Source organism: Petaurus breviceps, unplaced genomic scaffold, assembly GCF_028583685.1.
Source record: "Petaurus breviceps papuanus isolate PSGF00001 unplaced genomic scaffold, PetGlider_PUasm1.0 188, whole genome shotgun sequence".
Classification (NCBI taxonomy): Eukaryota; Metazoa; Chordata; class Mammalia; order Diprotodontia; family Petauridae; genus Petaurus; species Petaurus breviceps.
The window spans coordinates 2,728,948-2,748,842 of record NW_027185804.1 but is presented as its reverse complement, the minus strand read 5'-3'; the positions used below and the strand labels follow the sequence as shown (position 1 = coordinate 2,748,842).

At 42.3% G+C, this 19,895-nt stretch overlaps 2 protein-coding genes across 5 annotated transcripts in view; both read right to left on the bottom strand.

Moving 5' to 3' along the window:
• Positions 1 to 3,705, bottom strand: part of COPB1 (COPI coat complex subunit beta 1) — a 39,706-nt gene extending 36,001 nt beyond the window's left edge. Inside the window, exons 1-2 of one of the 4 annotated variants that reach the window (XM_069091154.1) lie at positions 3,551 to 3,705; positions 2,003 to 2,152 (exon numbers count right to left, since the gene is read on the bottom strand). In XM_069091154.1, coding sequence (XP_068947255.1) covers positions 2,003 to 2,093 — 91 coding nt within the window. In that variant the 5' untranslated portion in view covers positions 2,094 to 2,152; positions 3,551 to 3,705. Of the gene's footprint in view, positions 1 to 2,002; positions 2,153 to 3,498 lie in introns of all 4 variants that reach the window. The other 3 variants (XM_069091153.1, XM_069091155.1, XM_069091156.1) reach the window with 3 other exon arrangements.
• Positions 3,706 to 8,476: 4,771 nt separating this feature from the next.
• Positions 8,477 to 19,895, bottom strand: part of PSMA1 (proteasome 20S subunit alpha 1) — a 14,207-nt gene continuing 2,788 nt past the window's right edge. Inside the window, exons 5-10 of the mRNA XM_069091151.1 lie at positions 13,769 to 13,857; positions 13,127 to 13,197; positions 11,569 to 11,698; positions 10,651 to 10,730; positions 9,481 to 9,591; positions 8,477 to 8,840 (exon numbers count right to left, since the gene is read on the bottom strand). Of these exons, the coding sequence (XP_068947252.1) occupies positions 8,784 to 8,840; positions 9,481 to 9,591; positions 10,651 to 10,730; positions 11,569 to 11,698; positions 13,127 to 13,197; positions 13,769 to 13,857 (538 nt within the window). The 3' untranslated portion in view covers positions 8,477 to 8,783. The remainder of the gene's footprint in view (positions 8,841 to 9,480; positions 9,592 to 10,650; positions 10,731 to 11,568; positions 11,699 to 13,126; positions 13,198 to 13,768; positions 13,858 to 19,895) is intronic.

Here is a 19,895-nt window from a genome sequence, read left to right as displayed (position 1 = left end):
CTTAATAAGAGTTTGGTGATTGATTGAACCTCTATTACCTGTGGTTGCTTTTATCTTTGCATATGTCTTTTAAAAATTCAATTTGATTGGTAACTTCCCTGTGCATCTACACCAGTCTCTTTAGACATCTCCCTTCTTTTCTCTTTATGAAAACCATTTCTCTTTGGGTCTTCAGAATCTTATTCTGTGAAGCTCCCATCCCCTCCAAATTCTTATCCAACTTCCTCAGATTTTTTTTACTGGATCTATGAGGTCATCCACGTGGAACCTCCTTCTATAAGTCAGACCAGCAATTGCTCAGTGACTTACAGAATTGCTTGGGGCACTGTGAGGTGACAGATCTTGCCCTGGGTCATATGGCCACTATGTGTGTTAGAGGCAGGACTTGAACCCAGGTTCAAGGCAACCTCTTTACCTGTCCTCTGTTCTGAATAAAATAAATGCTTATAGAGCCATATTCTAGTCATAAGGGCTTGGATGCAAAACCTCATTCTGCTACTTACTATAAATGTATGGCTTAGATAGGTCATTCCACTCTTCTGTGCCTCAGTTTCCTGCAGTTTCTGCAGAGAAATGAGGCAGAATGAGAGAGTAGAAAGAATGCTGAACTTGGGAGTTCAAAGAAGTTTGTGTTCAAATACTTTCTTTGACAATAGTATTTGTATTACTATGGATAACTTAAGTCTTAGTTTACTCAACTGTAGAAAAGAATAATACCTATAAACTCCCTATTTCACAATGTTTCACTGGGGATCAAATCACACACACACACACACACACACACACACACACACACACACACACACAGACAGACACAAACTACTCTGTAGGGTGGCTAGGTGGCGCAGTGAGTAAAGCATCAGCCCCAGAGTCAGGAGGACCTGAGTTCGGTTCCGGCCTCAGACACTTAACACCGACACAAAAATACTAGCCATGTAACTTGGGCAAGTTACTTGACCCCAACTGCCCTCCAAAAAGGACAAAAAAAAACAACTACTCTGCAAACTTTAAAGGTGCTATGTAATGCCAACTATTGTTATTATTACTGCTAAGTTTCCTTCTAGCTCTAAATCTTATGAACTTAAGTGAGAAGACAGTCTCTTTTGGTTTACCTAAAGTAATATAAGACCACACAAAGGTCTCACAAAGAGACCTAGACAGTCTCAACCTTGTACCCACCATCAAATACTCATCACTCCTTAAAAAGAAGAGAAGACGTCTAATCAAAGATGTGTTTTGTGAGAGGAGAAAGGGAATAAGCATTCATACAGCTTCTACTTTGTGCCAGGCATTGTGCAAAGCACCTTACAAATATTTCATTTCACCACACAGTCCATCTCTTATGTTCTCTTTCCATTATTCAAATAGATGATGTCCTATTTTCAAATTTCAATCCAATTTAAAAAATATTTGAAAATTTCCTGACACATGCAATGTACCATGCAGGTGCTGGAAATTTAAACAAAGAATAATACATGCAAAGTCTTAGCATAAGAGAAGTTTTCATTTTTAATATGACAGACATTCACAGAATGTTGAGAAACACTTTTACTAACTTATTTATATATGGTTTTCTTCATATAAAAACTTTGGACAAAACCCCCCACATTAACCTTTCCTTTATGCCTCTTCACGGTGTGGTGATGACCATGGATTCAGAAAGGCTGTATCAACAAGGTTCAAGCTCTGGCTTACCAAGGAGAAAAGGTCTGAAAACCAAGTCTTCCAATGCTTTTTGTCATTCAAAGACCAGCTTAGCAAGGTTCAGAAAAGCACATCCCCAGAAAGTTAGCCAAAATGTAATAAATTTTTCCTCCCACAACTCATGAAGACAGTACACTAACCCTTAGGGAGGATTGAACTGAGCTGATAAAGGTAGTCCCCACAAAGATGAAATCATGGATCTCGTATACCGAAATAAAATAAAAATCGACTGTTTCCAATCACAAATTAGCTTCATAAACAAATACGATCATGTCTAGATTTCCCATCCTTCACTTACCAAGGTCATTTTTTAAGATAATTTCAGATGGTGGCTCTGAATCCATTGGTACGTTAATTAACGTATAACATACATTTTCTGCAGCAGTCATGGTGTCTGGTTATGGGTACTCCACAGTGCAAATATTTTTGATGACAAATACCAGAAATTCTAGAATAAGTACAAGATATCACTACTTATTAAAAAGTTTCAATAAGTCAATAAACATAATCCTAATACTGGCAATTAAAACACGCTAAGCTCTGTTTAACTTTAAAAGTCTAACACTTTTAAAAGAGTATAAGATCACTGCACGCCTTTGATTCTTGCTACTGAGGATGTTGAGGCTGGAGGACTGCTCCAGGTGGGAAACTGTGAGCTACAATCAACTGGGCGTCAGCACTAATCTGGCACCATTATGGAGAGTCTTTGGGAGGGAGGAAGGGAGCCACCTGTCTGCCTAAGGAGAGGAGAAAGTGGCCCAAGCTGAAAAAGCTCCTGGCCTGATCCATGCTAGGACTGGCCTGTGCGAGGTCGATGCACTTCCAGCCTGGGGGAGATAAGGAGGCAGAGTCTCAGTTTCTGATAATTATAATCTAAGATTCTGAGGAAGCTGTTTCTATGGAATGACTATGGAGCCACTTAGGCTACCAAGCACTGCCTGCGGAGCCTGGTACTCTGCCCAGTCTGGACCCTGATGCAGACTGCGGAACACCTGCAGCTCTCGAGGGGCCACGAGCTCTGACAGGAGAAGTGCCCCTAAAAGGCAAGGCTGGGTCTGCGACGTTCTGGATGCCCCCTGCACAAGCAGGGGGAGCCCAGGCCCAGAGCATTCCCTCCTTGGTGAAATGAGTAAAGTTTTCTCCCCCTTTTTCTTTCCCTACTCCAGGGGGTTTTGGGATTTCAAAGCGCTAAAGGAACAAGGGATGTTTCTGTTGATGATGAGAAGTCTAGGGTCGGCCAGCCGACGTGCGTTTATTAGGCGCCCGCTGTATGCCAGGCACTGGGGGCACACAGGAAGGAGGAGGGCGGCGCCTGCCCTCCGGGAGCTGCCAGTCTAGGGCACGCTGGGTGCAAACACCACAGGGGGCATTCCTGGGAGGGCCAGGAAGGGCTGCCTGCAGAAGCCGGGGCTGTGGCTGGGAAGCCGGGATGCGGAAGAGGAGGGAGGGCACTCCAGGTGGCGGGACGGGTAAAGCCCGGGGTTAGGCGATGGACTTGGGGGACGCGCAGGCCAACGCGGTGCGGAGGCCGGCAGGGGTGGCTCCGGACGGGGCGGTCCCCGGCCTGGGCAAGGAGGGCTGGCGGTCAGGCCCCGGAGGCCCGGACCGCGTCAGGAGCGCGGAGTCAGCACCCCCGAGGTCGGGGGTCAGAACCCGGACAGACGCCCCCTCCCCCGCTCACGCCCCAGCCTCGGCCTGGGGGGGAGGGCCCCGAGGACGTCCGAGCAGGCCCAGGGACCCGACCCCGCCGAAGGCCGCCCTCCCGCCCCTTCCCAGCGGAGCGGGCGGCCCCACCTGCAGGCGCCTCGGCCTGGACCCCGACCCGGCCTCGACCCCTACCCGCTACCTGGCCCGGGGCGGTGACGGAAGCGGCTGGGGCAGTAGCGGCGGCGGTGGCGGCTCCTCAGAGTCCCTGGCTGACGTGGAAGGGATGGAGACCAAAGCCACCTAGCGTCTACGGCGGCCCGGAGAGGACACGCCTCCTCCCGCCGCGCAGCTTCGCCTCTCACGTCCTCGGCCCCGCCTCAACCCCTCCCGGCTCACCCCGATTGGCGAAACCAACGGAGCCTTCCAGCAACTCGCCCCCTGCTGGGCGGCCGCGCATTCCCGGGAATGCTCTATTTAGGCAGCCGAGGCTCCTCGGAGGGGATGCCTGGCCGCAGGGAGCTCCCCTTCCGCTCAGTGCGGTCCTGCCTAAGTGACCCTTGCAGCACAGCACTGTTCTGGGCACTGGAGAGACCCAGAGCCGGGGTGAGAATAACAATAATAATTATAACATAATGAAATGCAATTTAATATATAACATATAATTAATATGTGCAGTACAGTGGTTAGAGGACTGGCCCGGGAGTCAGTAAAGACTAGCTGTGTGACCCTGGGCAAGTCACTTAACCCTGTTTGCCTCAGTTTCCTCATCTGTAAAATCAGCTGGAGATGGAATGACAAACCATGCTGCCAAGAGAAACCCAAAAGGGGTCAGGGAAAATGGGATCTTATATTTGCTGTTTATATCATGTCTGATTCTGTCTGCTATGAGATATGTAGTAGGCTCTTTTAAAGGTGAAATGTTTCATTTTTTCATATTTCATGCCCTCTGCCCTTGGCAATCAATCAATCAATATTTATTAAGCACTTATAATGTACCAGGCATTATGCTAAGCACTAGGGATATCCCTACCCTCAAGGAGCTTACAATCTAGGGCTCTGAACGTGGGAAGTGCTTGAGGCTTTTGTTAGAATAAATGAGTGAAATAATAATTGATAGTGATAATTACTAACGTTTATATAGTGCTTACTATGTGTCAGGCACTATGTGAAGTCCTTTACAATTATTATCTCATTTGCCCTTCACAGGACGTAGAAAGCAGGACCCAGAGAATTGGGGAAAACCTTTGGTTTTTGTAAATGACGCTGCTACTTGTGTTGCCTCTCATTTCCAGAAAGGGAGGTAGGAAGTATCTGACCTTTCTAGTCATCTTATTATCAAATAGGTACTTATTGCCTATTATATCTTATCCTTCAAGTCTACCCATTTGAGATTTTAAAGAAAACACTCAAAATCCATTCCAACTCTGGTATAAGTTTCAATCCCCCCCATCATTATTGTTTTTCATGTTATATTCTTCATGACCCCTTTTGGGGTTTTCTTGGTAGAGATACTGGTGTTGTTTGTCATTTTCTTCTCCAGTTGATTTTACAGATGAAGAATCTAGAGTATATAGGGTTAGGTGACTTGCCTAAGGTCACACAGTAAGTGTCTGAGGATGGATTTGAACTCAGGTCTACCTGACTCCAACCCTGGTTCACTTTACACTGTGCCACTTAGCTGCCCTCCTATCACAGGGCAATTAAAATCATTTCCAAGGTGTATTCATTGGCAGAAATCAGCTTCCATCGTTCCAAGATGCTAGGACACTGTAATTACATATGGACATATGTGGAAAGTACAAATGAAGATTCTTTTGCTTTTCCCTGATAATTCATAGGATCAGATCTGGGGCTAGAAAGGACCTCATTGGACATATAATGCAATATGAGAAACACACTTGGAGAAGTTAAGCAACTTAAGGTCATACAAGTAGTTAAGTGTCAGGGGCAGAGAGGGAGAATGGGTATCCATATGACATTAATCATTAATCAAAAAACATTCAGTGTTTACCATATGCCAGGCATAAAAGAAAGTCTAAGATTCCATCAAGAACAATAGAACAAGAAAACCAACATTGAATAATAACTAACACTTAAATAGTGCTTACTACACGCCAAGCACTGTGCTCAATGTTTTACAATTTTTGTCGTATTTGATCCTTACAACTCTTGGTGGTAAGTACTATTATTATCCCCATTTTACAGATAAGGAAATTGAGGCAAACAATAATGTATTAGCCTTTTGCATTATGCTCATAATCCTTTCAATTTATACTTTAAGAATGAGCAATCATTTCTATAGGTACAGACCTTTACTCCAGACATTTCTCAAGTCCTTACTGTGTATAAGGCTCAGTGTCAAATGCCAGGGGTACAATAATGAAAAACAATCTTGTGAGACAGGAAATGATTGTCCTCTCCACCTGAAAGGTGTTGCCACATCTCTGTGTTTCCTTAGTGACAAAATAGTGGTCTGGATCAGATAGGAAGTTTTAGGTGGGATCAGAGCCATAAATCATAACATCGTGGAATCTAGGTGGAGGGAACCTCGGAGAGCTCTCCCAACCCAGATGCTAGAGTGAAGAACAAAGAGATTTTGAGTCAGGGGACCTGGGTTGGAATCCCAGCTCAGATGCCTACATAGTTGTGACCTTATTCAAATCACCTCTCTTCTCAATCTGTCAATAACTTACTTCAATTAAGCAATGGCTACTATTTAACACCATGATAAACACTGGGGATAAAAGAAAGGCAGTCAGGTCCCTGCTCTCAAGAACTTTCAGTCTCTTGGGAAAGATGATCTGCAAAGAAATGACTACAAACAAGATACAAACAGGATAAACTGGAGAGAATAGATGAATAGATAATAGGAGACAATAAGCACTCACATTAAAGCACTTGTTGGTGTTGTTTTTTTTTTTTAAACCCGAGCTTCAGTTTACTCATCTGTAAAATGGGTGGGGGAAGATGGAAGGACTTGATTTTTAAGGTCCCTTCCAATATGATCTCTGAGAAATGGTCATACAACTTTTGCTTGAAGACCTTCAAGGAAACATGTCTCAAAGTAGCCCCCTTACACTTTTGTGCAGCATTGTTAGGAAGCGTTTCTTTATATACCTGCCACTGTAGCTTCCACCAAAACCCCCCAATCAATTCCCTTATAACACATGACAAAATAACTTCACAGTATTGATAACTAGCTATGATGAACCCTATTAAATCTTTTCTTCAAGCTCAATCAGCCCAGTCCTTTTAACCAGCTCCTAAATGTCAATTTCAAATCTTCTCACCATGATGGTTGATCTGTTACATATAAATAATAGTAATAGTAATAATTAGTTCTTACATAGATTTCCAAAGTGCTCTATGTATGTCACTTGATCCTCATGACCAGTAAAGGAGGTGATATTATTACCCTATTTTATGGATGAGGAAACTAAGGTCTAGACATCACACTGCTAATATCTAAGGCAGGAGCTGCGACTGTAGTCGATGCAGGAACGGTGACCAGACTCCATCTCACAGGCACTGCCACCCAGTTGGATTGCTAATACCAACGCTCTTGGGCTCTGAGTTCAGGGCTGTCTCCATCATAGCCTGGAGAGATAGTGATCAGGGTGGTGGTGGTTTGCCTCTCCTGGCACGGTTTGCTGCCTGTCTCTCCCTCAGGGGGCCTTGCTTTTAGTAGATAGCAGTTGGCAGGAATGGTTGACCTTTTCTCCACAGAAGCTGTTTCCCAGGATAATGGCTGAGGGCACTGGGCTGGAAGCATCACTATTCCCAAGACTCTAGGGATGTTTTTGCATTAGTCTGAGGGGAGAAGGGGGTGGTGCTATGACTCATCTGGCACCCACTGGCTTGATTTCTCTAAATCTGCTTCTTCATCTCAAAAATACAACTTCAGAAACCTGTACCACCCACCTCCCCAGGTTGTTGTGGGGAAAGTCCTTTGCAAACTATAAAGCTAAACATCAGCTATTACTATTATAGGCAAACTAGCAAATAATCCCCATCTTTGGTATTGGTCTTTGGGCCATATGATTTTTTTTTTTTTACAAGATTGACTTTCTTACTGTTTTGCTTAGGTTAAAAATAAAATCAGTTTAACTTAGCACGGTGGTGTGAAGTGGCAGGTCAAGAGTATGGTGACTAGTGATCAAGAATTCACAGGTTTAAGAGCAGAAATGAGAGGCCATATTCTTTCACCTAGTGATTTCACAGGTGGGAACATACTCTAAGGGTATTAATGACAAAGGGAAAGACCCGACAGTACAAAAATATTAGCAGTACTGTTATTTGTAATATTGAAAAACTTTACCCAAACATTTGTGGACTGAGGAATGGTAGAATCTATTCCCCAGGATCGGAAAGCTCTCCCACTTTACCTCCAAGGCCTCTTAGACAGTCTAATTTCCTTCAAAGCTCATGTGCCATCTTCTACTTTTCTTTTTCCTAACCACAATTTACCATTTTTTGTGTTACAAGTTAAATGGGGTCATATATAAAAACAACAAAATTGGATGATGTACACAGAAGGGATCAGCAGAAAACAAACAGCATGTTAATGTCCTTGCGACTTCTTTTTATAATAAACAAATTTGGACGGTTTACTTAAAAAATTTTTTTAAACATAATTTCTATGTTTACTAGAATGATGGCTAGGTCCCTTTAGAAAACAGTAATTTTTAAAAGAAAGGGCCCCAGATAATTGGGTGTTTCCTCCCACCCCAGACCAAACCCTCCATTCCAAACTACATGCAAGGCTGGTCAAGAGATTTCCAGTTTCACTGCCCTGTCACCCTCATTTGAGAGCTGAAAATGAAGGTGATGGTAGATATTTTTTCCTTTTTAGTTCAGCAAATTTCAAGAAAATTAAAATTACACACATTAACTCTGCATACTTTTTTTTTTAAAGCAATCAGGGTTAAGTAACTTGCTCAAGGTTACACGGCCAGTTATTTCTGGGTGTGGTGCTGAGTGTCTGAGCCCGGGATTCGATCTCCAGGTTGTCCCAACACTGGAGCCGGTGCTCTTACTCGCTGAGCCACCACACATTAACTCTGACTAGGGATATGGCAAATGACAAAGTGTTTTTGTTGAAGCTGTCAAAGAAAAAAATACCATAATCAGTTGAAACAATTTTATTTCACAGTTGCCTTTAAAATCATAAAGACAATATGTTCTTCATATAAAAACAGTAGTGCTGATACCCCATTCTTTCTAGAAAATGATTACATCTTCCCTTTTCAAGAAAATGCATCCAGTTATAACCTTTTAGTTAGGTTTCTTGGGAAAATCATTCCAGGACTGATTCCTAAGAACATCTCATTCTGTAGCTCTGCATCTGGCTGAAAGCGTGGATAATAACTGGCATGTGGACAGAAGGGCTCCTTTTAGACTTGCTGACATAGACCTAGACTGGCTTAGACTGATCAGTGCTCCATGGGCTCATCAGCCTTCTCTGCAGGTTCCTCAGCAGGCTGAGCAGGCTGAAGGGGAAAACACAAAGACACATGAAATCAACAGCAAGTAGTTCATTCTATGGAGTAAACAAAGCCACATCCTGAATTACATGGGGTAGCTTTTCTTTTGTAAAATTATGTTTATCAAATGTTGACAAGCTGAAGCCTTACCGCAAACCTCCGCTAACACATCACATCGCTGACTCCTATGTAGTCTTAATGTTCACTCTGATCTCACTGCCTATCTTTTCCCAGTATTTTCCTTCTTATATTAATGTAAGGACTTTTTCATTCCCACATGAAACTACTTTAAACTCATTCCCATCAAAACAGAATTTACATCTCCCTATTTCTTTCTTTTTTTTTTAAGCAATTGGGGTTAAGTAACTTGCTCAAGGTTACACGGCCAGTTATTTCTGGGTGTGGTGCTGAGTGTCTGAGCCCGGATTTGATCCCAGGTCATCCCGCCTCTGGGGTCGGTGCTCTTACTCGCTGAGCCACCTGGCCGCCCCTTATCTACCTATTTCTTAATCATCATTTAGATTGTAACCCGATTATGTTTTTGCAAGAAGTTAGAAAAATCTTTCTCTGTGGGACTACAAGGTATTTTCTTAGGAAGGTCATGAAAGAAAAGAAAGTCTTGTTTGCAAGCAGCTCCATGACCTACCTGTGCTTTTCTCTGTGGTCTTTCTTCCAGACCTTCCAGGAAAGGAGACACGTCATCATCATCATAGATGGTGAACTCCAAGTCTTTCCCAACAATTCCAATGGAAACATTCTGGGAAGCAGAATTTTAAAAATATCAAGACACCGTGTAACCTATAAAACCCCTCATTAACTGATAGCAAACTGTCTACTCCATCTGGAGACAGAAACAAAATGTATGAATCATGCCTGGTTAAGAAAAGAAGGAAATTCTTTATTGGATTTAATGGGCCTCTCATTATAAAAAAGGGGATGAACTGGAAAGAGATGGTTTTACAAAAAATAAAGATCTATTTAAAAAATTTGATCATTTATAAAGTTACACTTTAAAAAAAATCACACTATATCTAGATATATTTTTTTCTGAAATTTACCAACCACTTCTTCACATGAAACTTTTTCATTCATTAATATCTGGCAAATGGAACAAAATTTTTTTTCCCCCATGGGCCAGAAAATAGACCTTTTTATTTTTAACACATAAAACTGGTTTTCAAAAAAGGAGAGCACAAGAAAGATTTGGTTCCTATAAAAAGCTACGTGTATTTTACAAATGTCTGTTGGAGATGGGGGCATCTTGCAACAGCCTTGCTACTAGTGCACACAGTGCTATGACCTGCTGGGAGATGCAAGTTTACTAAGCTGAAGTGACTAAAATGTTTCCTTTAGAGTTGTATAAAATTCTGGCTCTCTTTCTCCTTTGCTTCTCCATTCTCTTTCTCTTCTCCCCTACCCTTATCCCTTTTTATCTCATTTCCTCTGGATCTGTCTTTGCTTCCCTTCTCTTGCATGGAACAAAATTTTTGATTTATCAGAAATTAATCAGAAATTTTGGTTAGAAATGCATAAAATTAATGGAAAAAAAATTCGAGACTCCTTATAACACTAGATAATAATAACTCATCATACAAAACTTTAAGATTCACATAGCACTTTCTCATGAAAGTCCTTGTTTGGGAAATTGAGGCCCAGGCAGGTTAAGTATTTTACTCAATTATGGTCATCACTATCAAAACCATATGGTGAGAAGCCAAGAAACCAAGTTACCTCTTCCCAAACTGAAAGAACTATATAATCTCTATTTCAGCACCATTTCATTAATTGAATTTAACTGAAAAACAGTGAAATTTACCTTTGTAGTCAGGTCTTGTTCTGCAGGAAGTGTTTCCCGTAAGGCACGAAGACCATGTTTCACCAGCTCATTCAAACTGCCTACATGGGGAAAATAAATGATGTTGCTTTACCTTACAAGTCAAACTTCTATTTATCAAGCCTGCCATTTTAAATTCATGTTTTGCCCCAATACTTAGCACTTTTCAGGCAAACCAGCCACCAAAATCAATAACAAGTCACAAGTATTTTACACAAAAAATAATAAAGATTGCCTAATAATCAAGATTGGGATTGTCTTCAGGAGAGAACACTTGATAGTTTCTTCAGTTTATTTTAACTATGCTAGGTTAAACTGAAGTTGTGGACCATAAAAACATAGTCTATATAACTGAGCCATAAAAATGAGCCTGCCAAAGGAGCATTACCTCCTGGACTTGCTTCTCCAATTTCCCTCAGTTCTTACTAATGTTTCTCGAAGGTGCCCATATATATGGAGATCAAAATGGGCTCACTGACAAAAAGAAATCAGATGAAAGGCTTGGGGAAGCATATTAAGCTCTGCCCCTGGTTGTTCTTTTCCCACTCCCCTTCCCTCTAAAGGGAAGTAGAGCTTTTTGTCAATCTCATCTCTTATCTCTCCTTTCCCACAACCTCCTTTTTAGTCTTTCTCCCTCAATAGTTGTGTGTTGGAAGGTGCAGATTATGGTCAGAATGCGGCTGTGGCTAGCAGTGGGAGCAGAACCTCAGGCTTCTGGAAGGGCCTCTGGGTTGAGAGTAAAGACTCTAGTAGGCCAGGGGCAGGGAAAAGAAGGTATTTGTGGCAGGACATTTCAGCACAGGGAATCTTCTTATAAGGTTCAATATTTTCTCCATTAAGGAGACTGCTGCTTTCACCCTCTTATTAATAAGGACCTGAAAAAGAACAAGCCTGACTTACAGTCACTGAATTTGGACATACACCTCTCCAAGTAAGTACGGGCCGACTGAGAGCGGGCTCCAATGGACATAGCCCGACAGTCAAAGTAGTTTGCAGATGGACAGGTCTGGAAGATATGGGGACCCATATCCTGCAAAAAGGAAGAGAACATGCTAACCTTCAGCTAGATAAGCATGAAAAGTAATTCCATGATGTTTATGATAAATTTAGGTACCATTGTATTAAAAAGTATATTGACAAACTTTTAATTTCTTAAATGCAAAGTACATGGTAATTTTACTTTTTGCAATGTGGGAGGAAAAGATTTAAACAGGAAGGCTATGTGGCGCAGTGAGTAGAGCGCCGGCCCCGAGTCAGAAGGACCTGATTTCAGATCTGGCCTCAGACACCACAGACACAGTCACACACAGCCGTGTGACCTTGGGCAAGTTACTTAATCCCAATTACCCTCCAAAAATAAAAAAAAAAAAGATTAAAATAATAATTTATGAACAGACTACAAAGGCCTCAAAAGGAGACAAATTACAGTAAACCCCCAACCAGAGTTAACCAGTTTTGTTTTTGTTTTGCAAGAAATATGCAGGGTTTGTGTATAAAATGTGCTGGCACAGTGTTTAGTATTTAGGAAAAAAAAAGGCCCTGTTATACTGGCCCACAACCCTAATCCTTGGTGTGTATACGCTCAGGTCAAGCTGCTAGGTGGTGCAGAGGATGAATCACTGAACCTGAAGTCAGGAAGGCCTGAGCTCAAATCCTGCCTCAGACTCTTGGTAGCTGAGTGATTCTGGCCAAGTCACTTAACTGCTTCCCATCTCAGTTTCCCCATCTGTAGATTGGGGATATTAATACCTACCTCCCAGGATCAAATGAGATAATAATTGTAAAGTACTATGCAAACCTAAAAGCATGATTAAAGATGCTAGCTATTATTATAATTGTTACTAAGTGTCTTTTGAAGCTATTATTCCATATAATTACCAATGAATTTCAGAATGACAATTCAATTGTAACAAAATGTCCAACATTAAAAATTTATTTCTTTTCCCAGGACACTGGACCTACCATAGTAAAAAAGTAGACTCACAGTTCAGGGAGATTTTCAGTAAGAGGGGTTGAAACAAACAAAATTTCTGTCTGGTTAAAATGTAGTTTAATAAAAATTCAATTAAACTAAACATCCCATTCTCTAAACATTTCAGTTAATCAAAGTTTGAATGATTAGTATACATGTGAATATGCAAAGGAGCTGAGATTTCTGTCAGCAGCATATGACTTTCTGGTGTGGGAACCCCTTCCACCTGCCTCATTATGGCTTACCAGAAAAGTCCCAGGGAGCTGTCTGAGGCATACAAGGCTAAGGTGATCTGCCCAATGGTCACCAATGGAGCCAATAAGTATAAGAGGCAGGATCTAAACCTGAACCTTGCTCAGTTCTCTATCTATAACACCACACTGTCTCTGGTTAATATCTATCTCTCTATCTATTTATAAGACAAAGACCACTTCATAAAAAAACAAAGCTACTTCAAACAGTTAACTGAGATGAGTTTGTACTTACATCATAACCAGCAATGAGCAGTCCCACGCCATATGGTCTCCGGCCATAACGCTGTGTCGGTATCTGGGTCTCTTAATCTAGTTAAAGACTCTTTCCTGTTGTGGACAAGCAGACTATGTTTCTTTTCAAGATGCCTTCCTTGATCTAAGGACACATATGATTCTAGGGATGTCATATTTTAGCTCTCAAATTTTAGACCATCTTCTTGACAAACAACAAAGGTCCCCCTAAATACACAGTATACATTTTTGAAATCACCTCATTTTTTGTTTGATAAAACACAATGGTCTGAGTCCTCTCTTTAGAATGAAATTCAACATTTTGGGGTCTTCATCAAACCCAAGCATAAATCACTAAGGACTTTTTTCTCACGTAGAATGCCATTACATGGTGCTGTGCTTTCAGGAAGCATGGATATTATGCACTATTTGGGATGGGCTGCTGGGATTTAAAATCTCCAGTTTTCACATGGCTCCAGGACAAGTGTGTGCATATGTATGTATGTGTGGGATTCTAGGGAACATTAGTCAATTTCAGGTATGTGGACAGAGGCAACTAAATCCCTTGTCTTAAATGACATTCACAATCAACTGTACATTACTCTCCATGTTCACACCCATACTTTTAACACAAAAAGGATACTGCTTCCAATTAGAGACACTAGGCGAGACACTGGAAGAGGTCGGTCAAACACAAATCTGGAATCCAGACACTCCTGACGCATGAAGTTGCTAGAAAACAAACAAGAAAACTAGAATTTCAGATCCCACAACAGCTTCTCCAGATTAATACATTAGTTTAACTTTACATGGCTTTGGGGGATTCTTTTCAGACATTCACAGGAATCAGGGAGACTGCTTTCCTCAAACTGCCTTTTGAAGTCAACAGGTCAGAATTATTAGATCAAATAAAGTTAAATGAACTGAATATTCTAGACCAGGAATTCTTAACCTGGAGTTCATAGATCCTCTAAGGTGTTGATATGAACTTGGATGGGAAAAAATTTACATTTTTATTTTCAGTAACCACTAAATGATATTTAGCATTTCCATCAATTATTTTAAATTGTTATTTTAAGAAGGGTTTCACTAGACTGAAAGAGGGGTCCCTGACCCAATAAAAGGTTAAAAAATGTAGATTCTGGACCTACAGGAACAAACTTGTCTCCACCCAAGAGTTCCAAGAAAACTTAAAAAAAAGGAAACTGTAAGATGAATGGCTGGAAGGTGTTACAAAATAATGTGGCTACTTCTGTCTTGCTGTTGTTAGGGGATAGGTGGAAGAATCTACTGCTAGGCCTGACAATAATTAAGTAAACAACTTATTCAAGGGAAAGGTAACATGACTTTTGAAAGGGAAAAATAATTTCTGACTGATCTGCTTAAGCTTTTTAATAGGACAAAAACTGCCATGGTTTTTCTTCCTGCCAAGGTGACTCTCATTCTCAACAGCCTTTGCTGGATCATCACCTGTGTGCCACATCCAAAGCTCTCTCTCCTGGGTCTGTTTCCCTCAACTTGATGCTGCTTCAGAGATCTTTCTGCCTTCCACGTGTTCAAGTATCATCTCTTTGCTTATGACTCCTAAACCTACATATCAAGCATCAGTTTTTCTTCCTACCTATAGAACCACACACATTACCAGCTGCTTGTTAGGCATCTCTGTCTGGATCTCCTAAAGGAATGAGGCTCAGACTCAATGGCAGTGTGGTTAGGGGACAAGGCTTGGACCCAGAGTCAGGGATACCTGGGTTCTAATCCCACCTTAGAAACTTACTTAGCTATATGCCTCTAGGTAAGTCACAATTTCTCTGAGCCTCAGTTTCTCTCATCTGTAAAATGAAGGATGGGACTCTTCCAGCTCTAAACCTTCTGTGTCTATCTAAAAAATGGCTCTTCCCTCTTCCCCTAAACCCTCCTTTTTTCCAGCTTCTACATTTCTATTGAGGGCATTGCTCAGCTCCAAAATCTAGGACTCACCTTTGGTTCTTGATTCTTTCTCAACCTCCATGTGTTGTCTATTCTCTCTCCCAAGCACTTACACACTATCCCCCTTCTCACTGCTCATGTAGCCATCACCTTGGTCCAGGTTCTCATCATCCTTGCTGGACTACTGCAATATTCCCCTAGCTGATCTCTCTTTTCAGCAGATTCCCTCTCCTATCCACCCTCCAAAAAGATGCCAAACTAATACTTTTTTTTTTTAGATTTTTGAAGGGGGGAAGGTAGGGCAATTGGGGTTAAGTGACTTGCCCAAGGTCACAAGGTTAGTTTTGTGTTAAGTGTCTGAGGCCGGATTTGAACTCAGGTCCTCCTGAATCCAGGGCCGGTGCTCTATTCACTGCACCACCTAGCTGCCCCCAAACTAATATTCTTGACATACAGGACTGACCATGTCTGTTCCTTCCAAGAAGCTTCAGCAGCTCCTTATACTTCCACTAGGATCAGATACAAAGTCCTTTGGTATTTAAAGACTTCCCAATCTGACTAAAACTCATCTTTCCAGATTATATCACATTACTCCCCCTCACTCAGAATGCACTCCAACCAGACCAGCCTACCGATGCTTCTGGCCCACGGCCAGCATTCCTCCTCCTCCTCTGCCCCTTGGCCTCCTCAATTCTGCCCTTCGGGATCAGTAGGGCTCCTCAAGGTCCAGCTGAAGAGCCATTACCTCCATGAGGTCTTTAATCTTGCTCTCTCCCAAAGAGAGAGTACATCCTTCCTTTGTGTGGCTTTCATATTCACTTACTGAAGCTTCGTGAGGGTCAGTTTGTTTTTGTATCCTCACTCCTGGGCAGTGCTTTTCACTGGTGGGTACTTAGTAAATGTTTGTGGAATGGGGTTGAAAATGTGAAGAGACAACCTTGACCCAGGGTCTGGAATACACAATGCCCTAGGCTAGTTTCTGTGAAGCATCAGAAGAACAGGAAACAGGGATGGCCCTGTGCACCAAAGGACTTCAATTAGATTAGCGGGAGGAGCAGCAAGCACCCAGATAAGTATGTTTCAAATTAGAAGAGAATATGAGAAATACAAAGTACTATGTGATCAGATGATGAATCAAAGCCTACAAAAAATGAGGATTCTATGGGCTTGTTGGGGATAGGTGAGTGGTGCAAGAGATTATGAGCAGAGCTACAAAAATACTTCCCCACTCCAGAGGGCAATAAAAGCAGGATCACTCACTCCAGAGATTAGTGTAAGCGCTGCATTTATTTCTAATTTTTATAAATAATCTAGAAGAAAGTACATAGTGAACTTTCCAAGATTGCAGCTCACGCTGAGCTCTCTTAGGAGTGAAATGCCAAGCCACAGTGTTGAACACACAGCGGTATGCTGCAAGTCCTCAATCAACATTGGCTGAATTTTATTGAATAAACTATAGGAAGATCTCCTGAGGATGTGTGAACAGGCAGAAGAGTAGCAGATGAACTTCATTATGAGCAGAAGCAAGGTAGTGCACTCAAGGAAAACCATTCCAAGTTATGCTAATAAAGTTACAGCTAAGGAAAGGGTGGAGGAGTTGCCGCTGAGAGCGCCCTTTAGGCATCAGCTCAATGTGCTGCTGTGGTCAACATTTGAGTGCTGCCTACTAGCCACTGGACTGACAAAGTGTTTAGTTAGGACAGAGTCCCTGGCCAAGGAAATGCTGGGCATCAGCAAAAACTTGGGAACCAGAGAAAACCCCAAGAGATGATACTCCTATCCTATCTGTGTAGGAAACAAGGGTATATCTGCCTTCCATGTCCAATTTTAGCTGCTGTACCTAACCAAGGGGTTGCCGTTCATCCGTTGTTTTCAAAGAGAACCAGTGACATCATGGGTGATATCCTGGCTCCTGGGAGAATTGGATTTAAGTGAGGCAGAGGTGTGCACAGTCATCAGCCTCACTCTCCTCCTGAGTCATCGAAGTCCAGTGGCAGGACAGAAGTCAGAACAAGTGTTGATGGCCTGGGATACAGCGGACAACCTTGGCATCTTTAATGCCGGACCAAGTTCTACAAGCTCCACAGCACCTCCTCCAGCTGCCTGCATGGCCACTGGGATAAGGTATTCTAACTGTCCATTCCTTAGGGGCAAGTCCTCACATCCCTGGGGCAGACACCCCCCAACTCAGGGCCTGAAGCCTGATGCTTACCCTCCCCCTGCTGAGACAATGTTAAGGGATGTGGCTGCTGCACACGCTACAGCTTCTTGGAGCCACAAGTGAGAGCTGAGTGATGGTGGACAAACAGAGGCTGGATGAGCAGCCCTCACACCAGTGGTGCTGGTCCTGAACACCATGGAAAGAAGGCCCAGAGGAAAGCAACTGAAGAGATCAAAAAAGAAATATGGACCAGGAGTCAGGAGCCCTACTCAATACAGCATCTATCACTAATGAGTTACATGACTTTGGATAAATTCCAAGAAGATTGGACTAAGATTCCATAGTTCTAGGGAGAGAATTTTGCATAAAGACATACTAAAAAATGCTCAAAATTTAGGTGTGGAAAGGTAAAAAAGACAAAAAGGATATGAATAAGTCTCAAGAACTATAGCCCAAGTACCTTAAAACTCAAAGACTGAACACAGATTTTTCTGATAAATCCCAGAAAAACAAGGAGCAACCTTTGAAGCTTGAAAGCATTAGTTTCTCTCGATTCTGGAATACTGTCTGAATTGTACAGCAAGGTGCTCTAAGAATTGCTACTTTAGAAAGTGGCAAAACAAACTGCTGAAAATATATATGATATGTAACAAATGTTTATTGATATCCATACACAAATATGCCCAAGAAGAGTTTATGTGACAACCTCTTATGGATCTGTCATCCATTAATTTAAGAGAAGCCAGGATTATCTGGAAAACAGATTTAATCTTTGAAGACAACCAAGCCCTCCCACAATCCTTCTCTTGGTGCTAATGTCAAACCAAATGTCTGACTTAAAATGATATTTTTAAAAAGAACAGAGATATTCTGTATCATACAAAATATTTTGGGTAAAAGAGTCTTCTACATCTCAAAATGTAATTTGGACTAATTTTACAGGTGTAGAGAAATGAACCACTAACCAGAAGATAGACTCATCCAGTTATTCACAAAAACCAAAAGGTGAATAAAGTGGCACACTTCTTTTACCACCACTTTCTCTGTGTGTGTATTAGAGCTGAAGATAAAACTCCTGTTGCCTAGAGGAGATGAAAGCAACTTTCTATTACTAAGATGAAATATTTGAACAAGTGTTTCTGCCTTCACTGCCATATGAAAATTGTTGATCCTGATTCCATAAGTAAGATGTAAACATGTACTGGACATATTTTTTTAAAGTAAATTTTGATCATTTCTTTGGGCAGGGTAAAAAAGTAAAAATCAAACAAGACCCAATTTACTTACTATCTGTCTGGCCTGGAGGAAAGTGGAGTTCTCTTCTAGCAATATTTAAACACAACTGTCATCATCCCAGGCTTAATATTGCACTCCTTTGGCACCTCTAGGCTGGCATCAACTACCTTACCATTTAACTAGGAAACTACTAACGCCATAACCCTCCATAACCAGCCAGGCCCTAGGATTCCACCTTTCTCTGCTTTGACCATCAAGTAGAATGAGAACCTTTCCACCTACCCTGTTATGGTACACATGCATACTCTCCTCTACCTCTTGCTGATGGATGGATAAGCATCACCACTGCGAAAGGTATAACAACCTATTGCCCTATGGTTCTACTCAGAATCTCTGTGATTCTCTGGTACCATGTGCTGACCTGTGCTGGTCAGCTCCCTCCCTTCCTTGTCCCCATCCTACTCCATCTTAACCTTCCATTGTACCCTCTGGAACTCTCATTCCATTGTTAACAAAATTCCTTCAGATCTGTTCCCTTTTCACAAAAATGATGTGGGAGATATTAAATTTTTTATTCACATGTTATTTTCTTTGAGAGCAAGGAGAGTTTCATCTTTATCTTTGTATTCCAGGTGCCCAGAGTAGAAGAGTGCTGTCAGGTGCACAGTAGGTACTTAATGAATGCTGGTTGAATTCTTGCTCCAAGCTGGGACTCCATCCAGGTGTGCGACAGCTACACATGGATTCCCTAGCACTGACACTGAGTTTGGAAGGGGCTTCACATGCATCATCTTGCTTAATTCTCACAACAGCCCCATGAAAAAGGCTCTTGGACCCAGGTTACAGATGAGGCAGCTGCGGCTGAGCGCTCCACAGCTGGTGATCACAATGACAACAGCTCACACTTCTACAGCCTCTACTCTGAGCCAGGCCCTGTGCTAAGAGCTTTACAAGGACTGTCTCCTTGGACCCTCCCAACAGCCTGGGGAGGCAGGTACCTTCATGAGGATGAGGAACCTGAGGCCAAGAGGGATGAAATGATCTTCCCGGGCTTCCACAGCTGGTAAAAGTCTGAGTCTGGATCCGAACTCAGCTCTCTCCCCCATATTCCCTATGGTGCCTCCCAAAGGGCTCTCAACAGCAACCATACTCCTTCAAACAACCAAAAATTCTATGACCAAATCATAGGATTCTGGGTTGGAAGGAACTGTAGAGATCACCTAGAGGAGGGGTGTCAGACTCCAAGAGCAATGAATCCCTGTGCACAGCACTTCTACTTCCCAATTACAACCGCATCTGGTTCAGGAAGCAGGCAGAGGGAGAGAGAAGGGAGGCAAGGGGGAAAGAGAGGGAAGGGGAGGGAGGAGGAGAAGGGGAGAGAGAAGGGGGGCAAGGGGAAAGAGAGGGAGAGATATAGAGGGAGGGGGAGAAGGGGAGAGAGAAG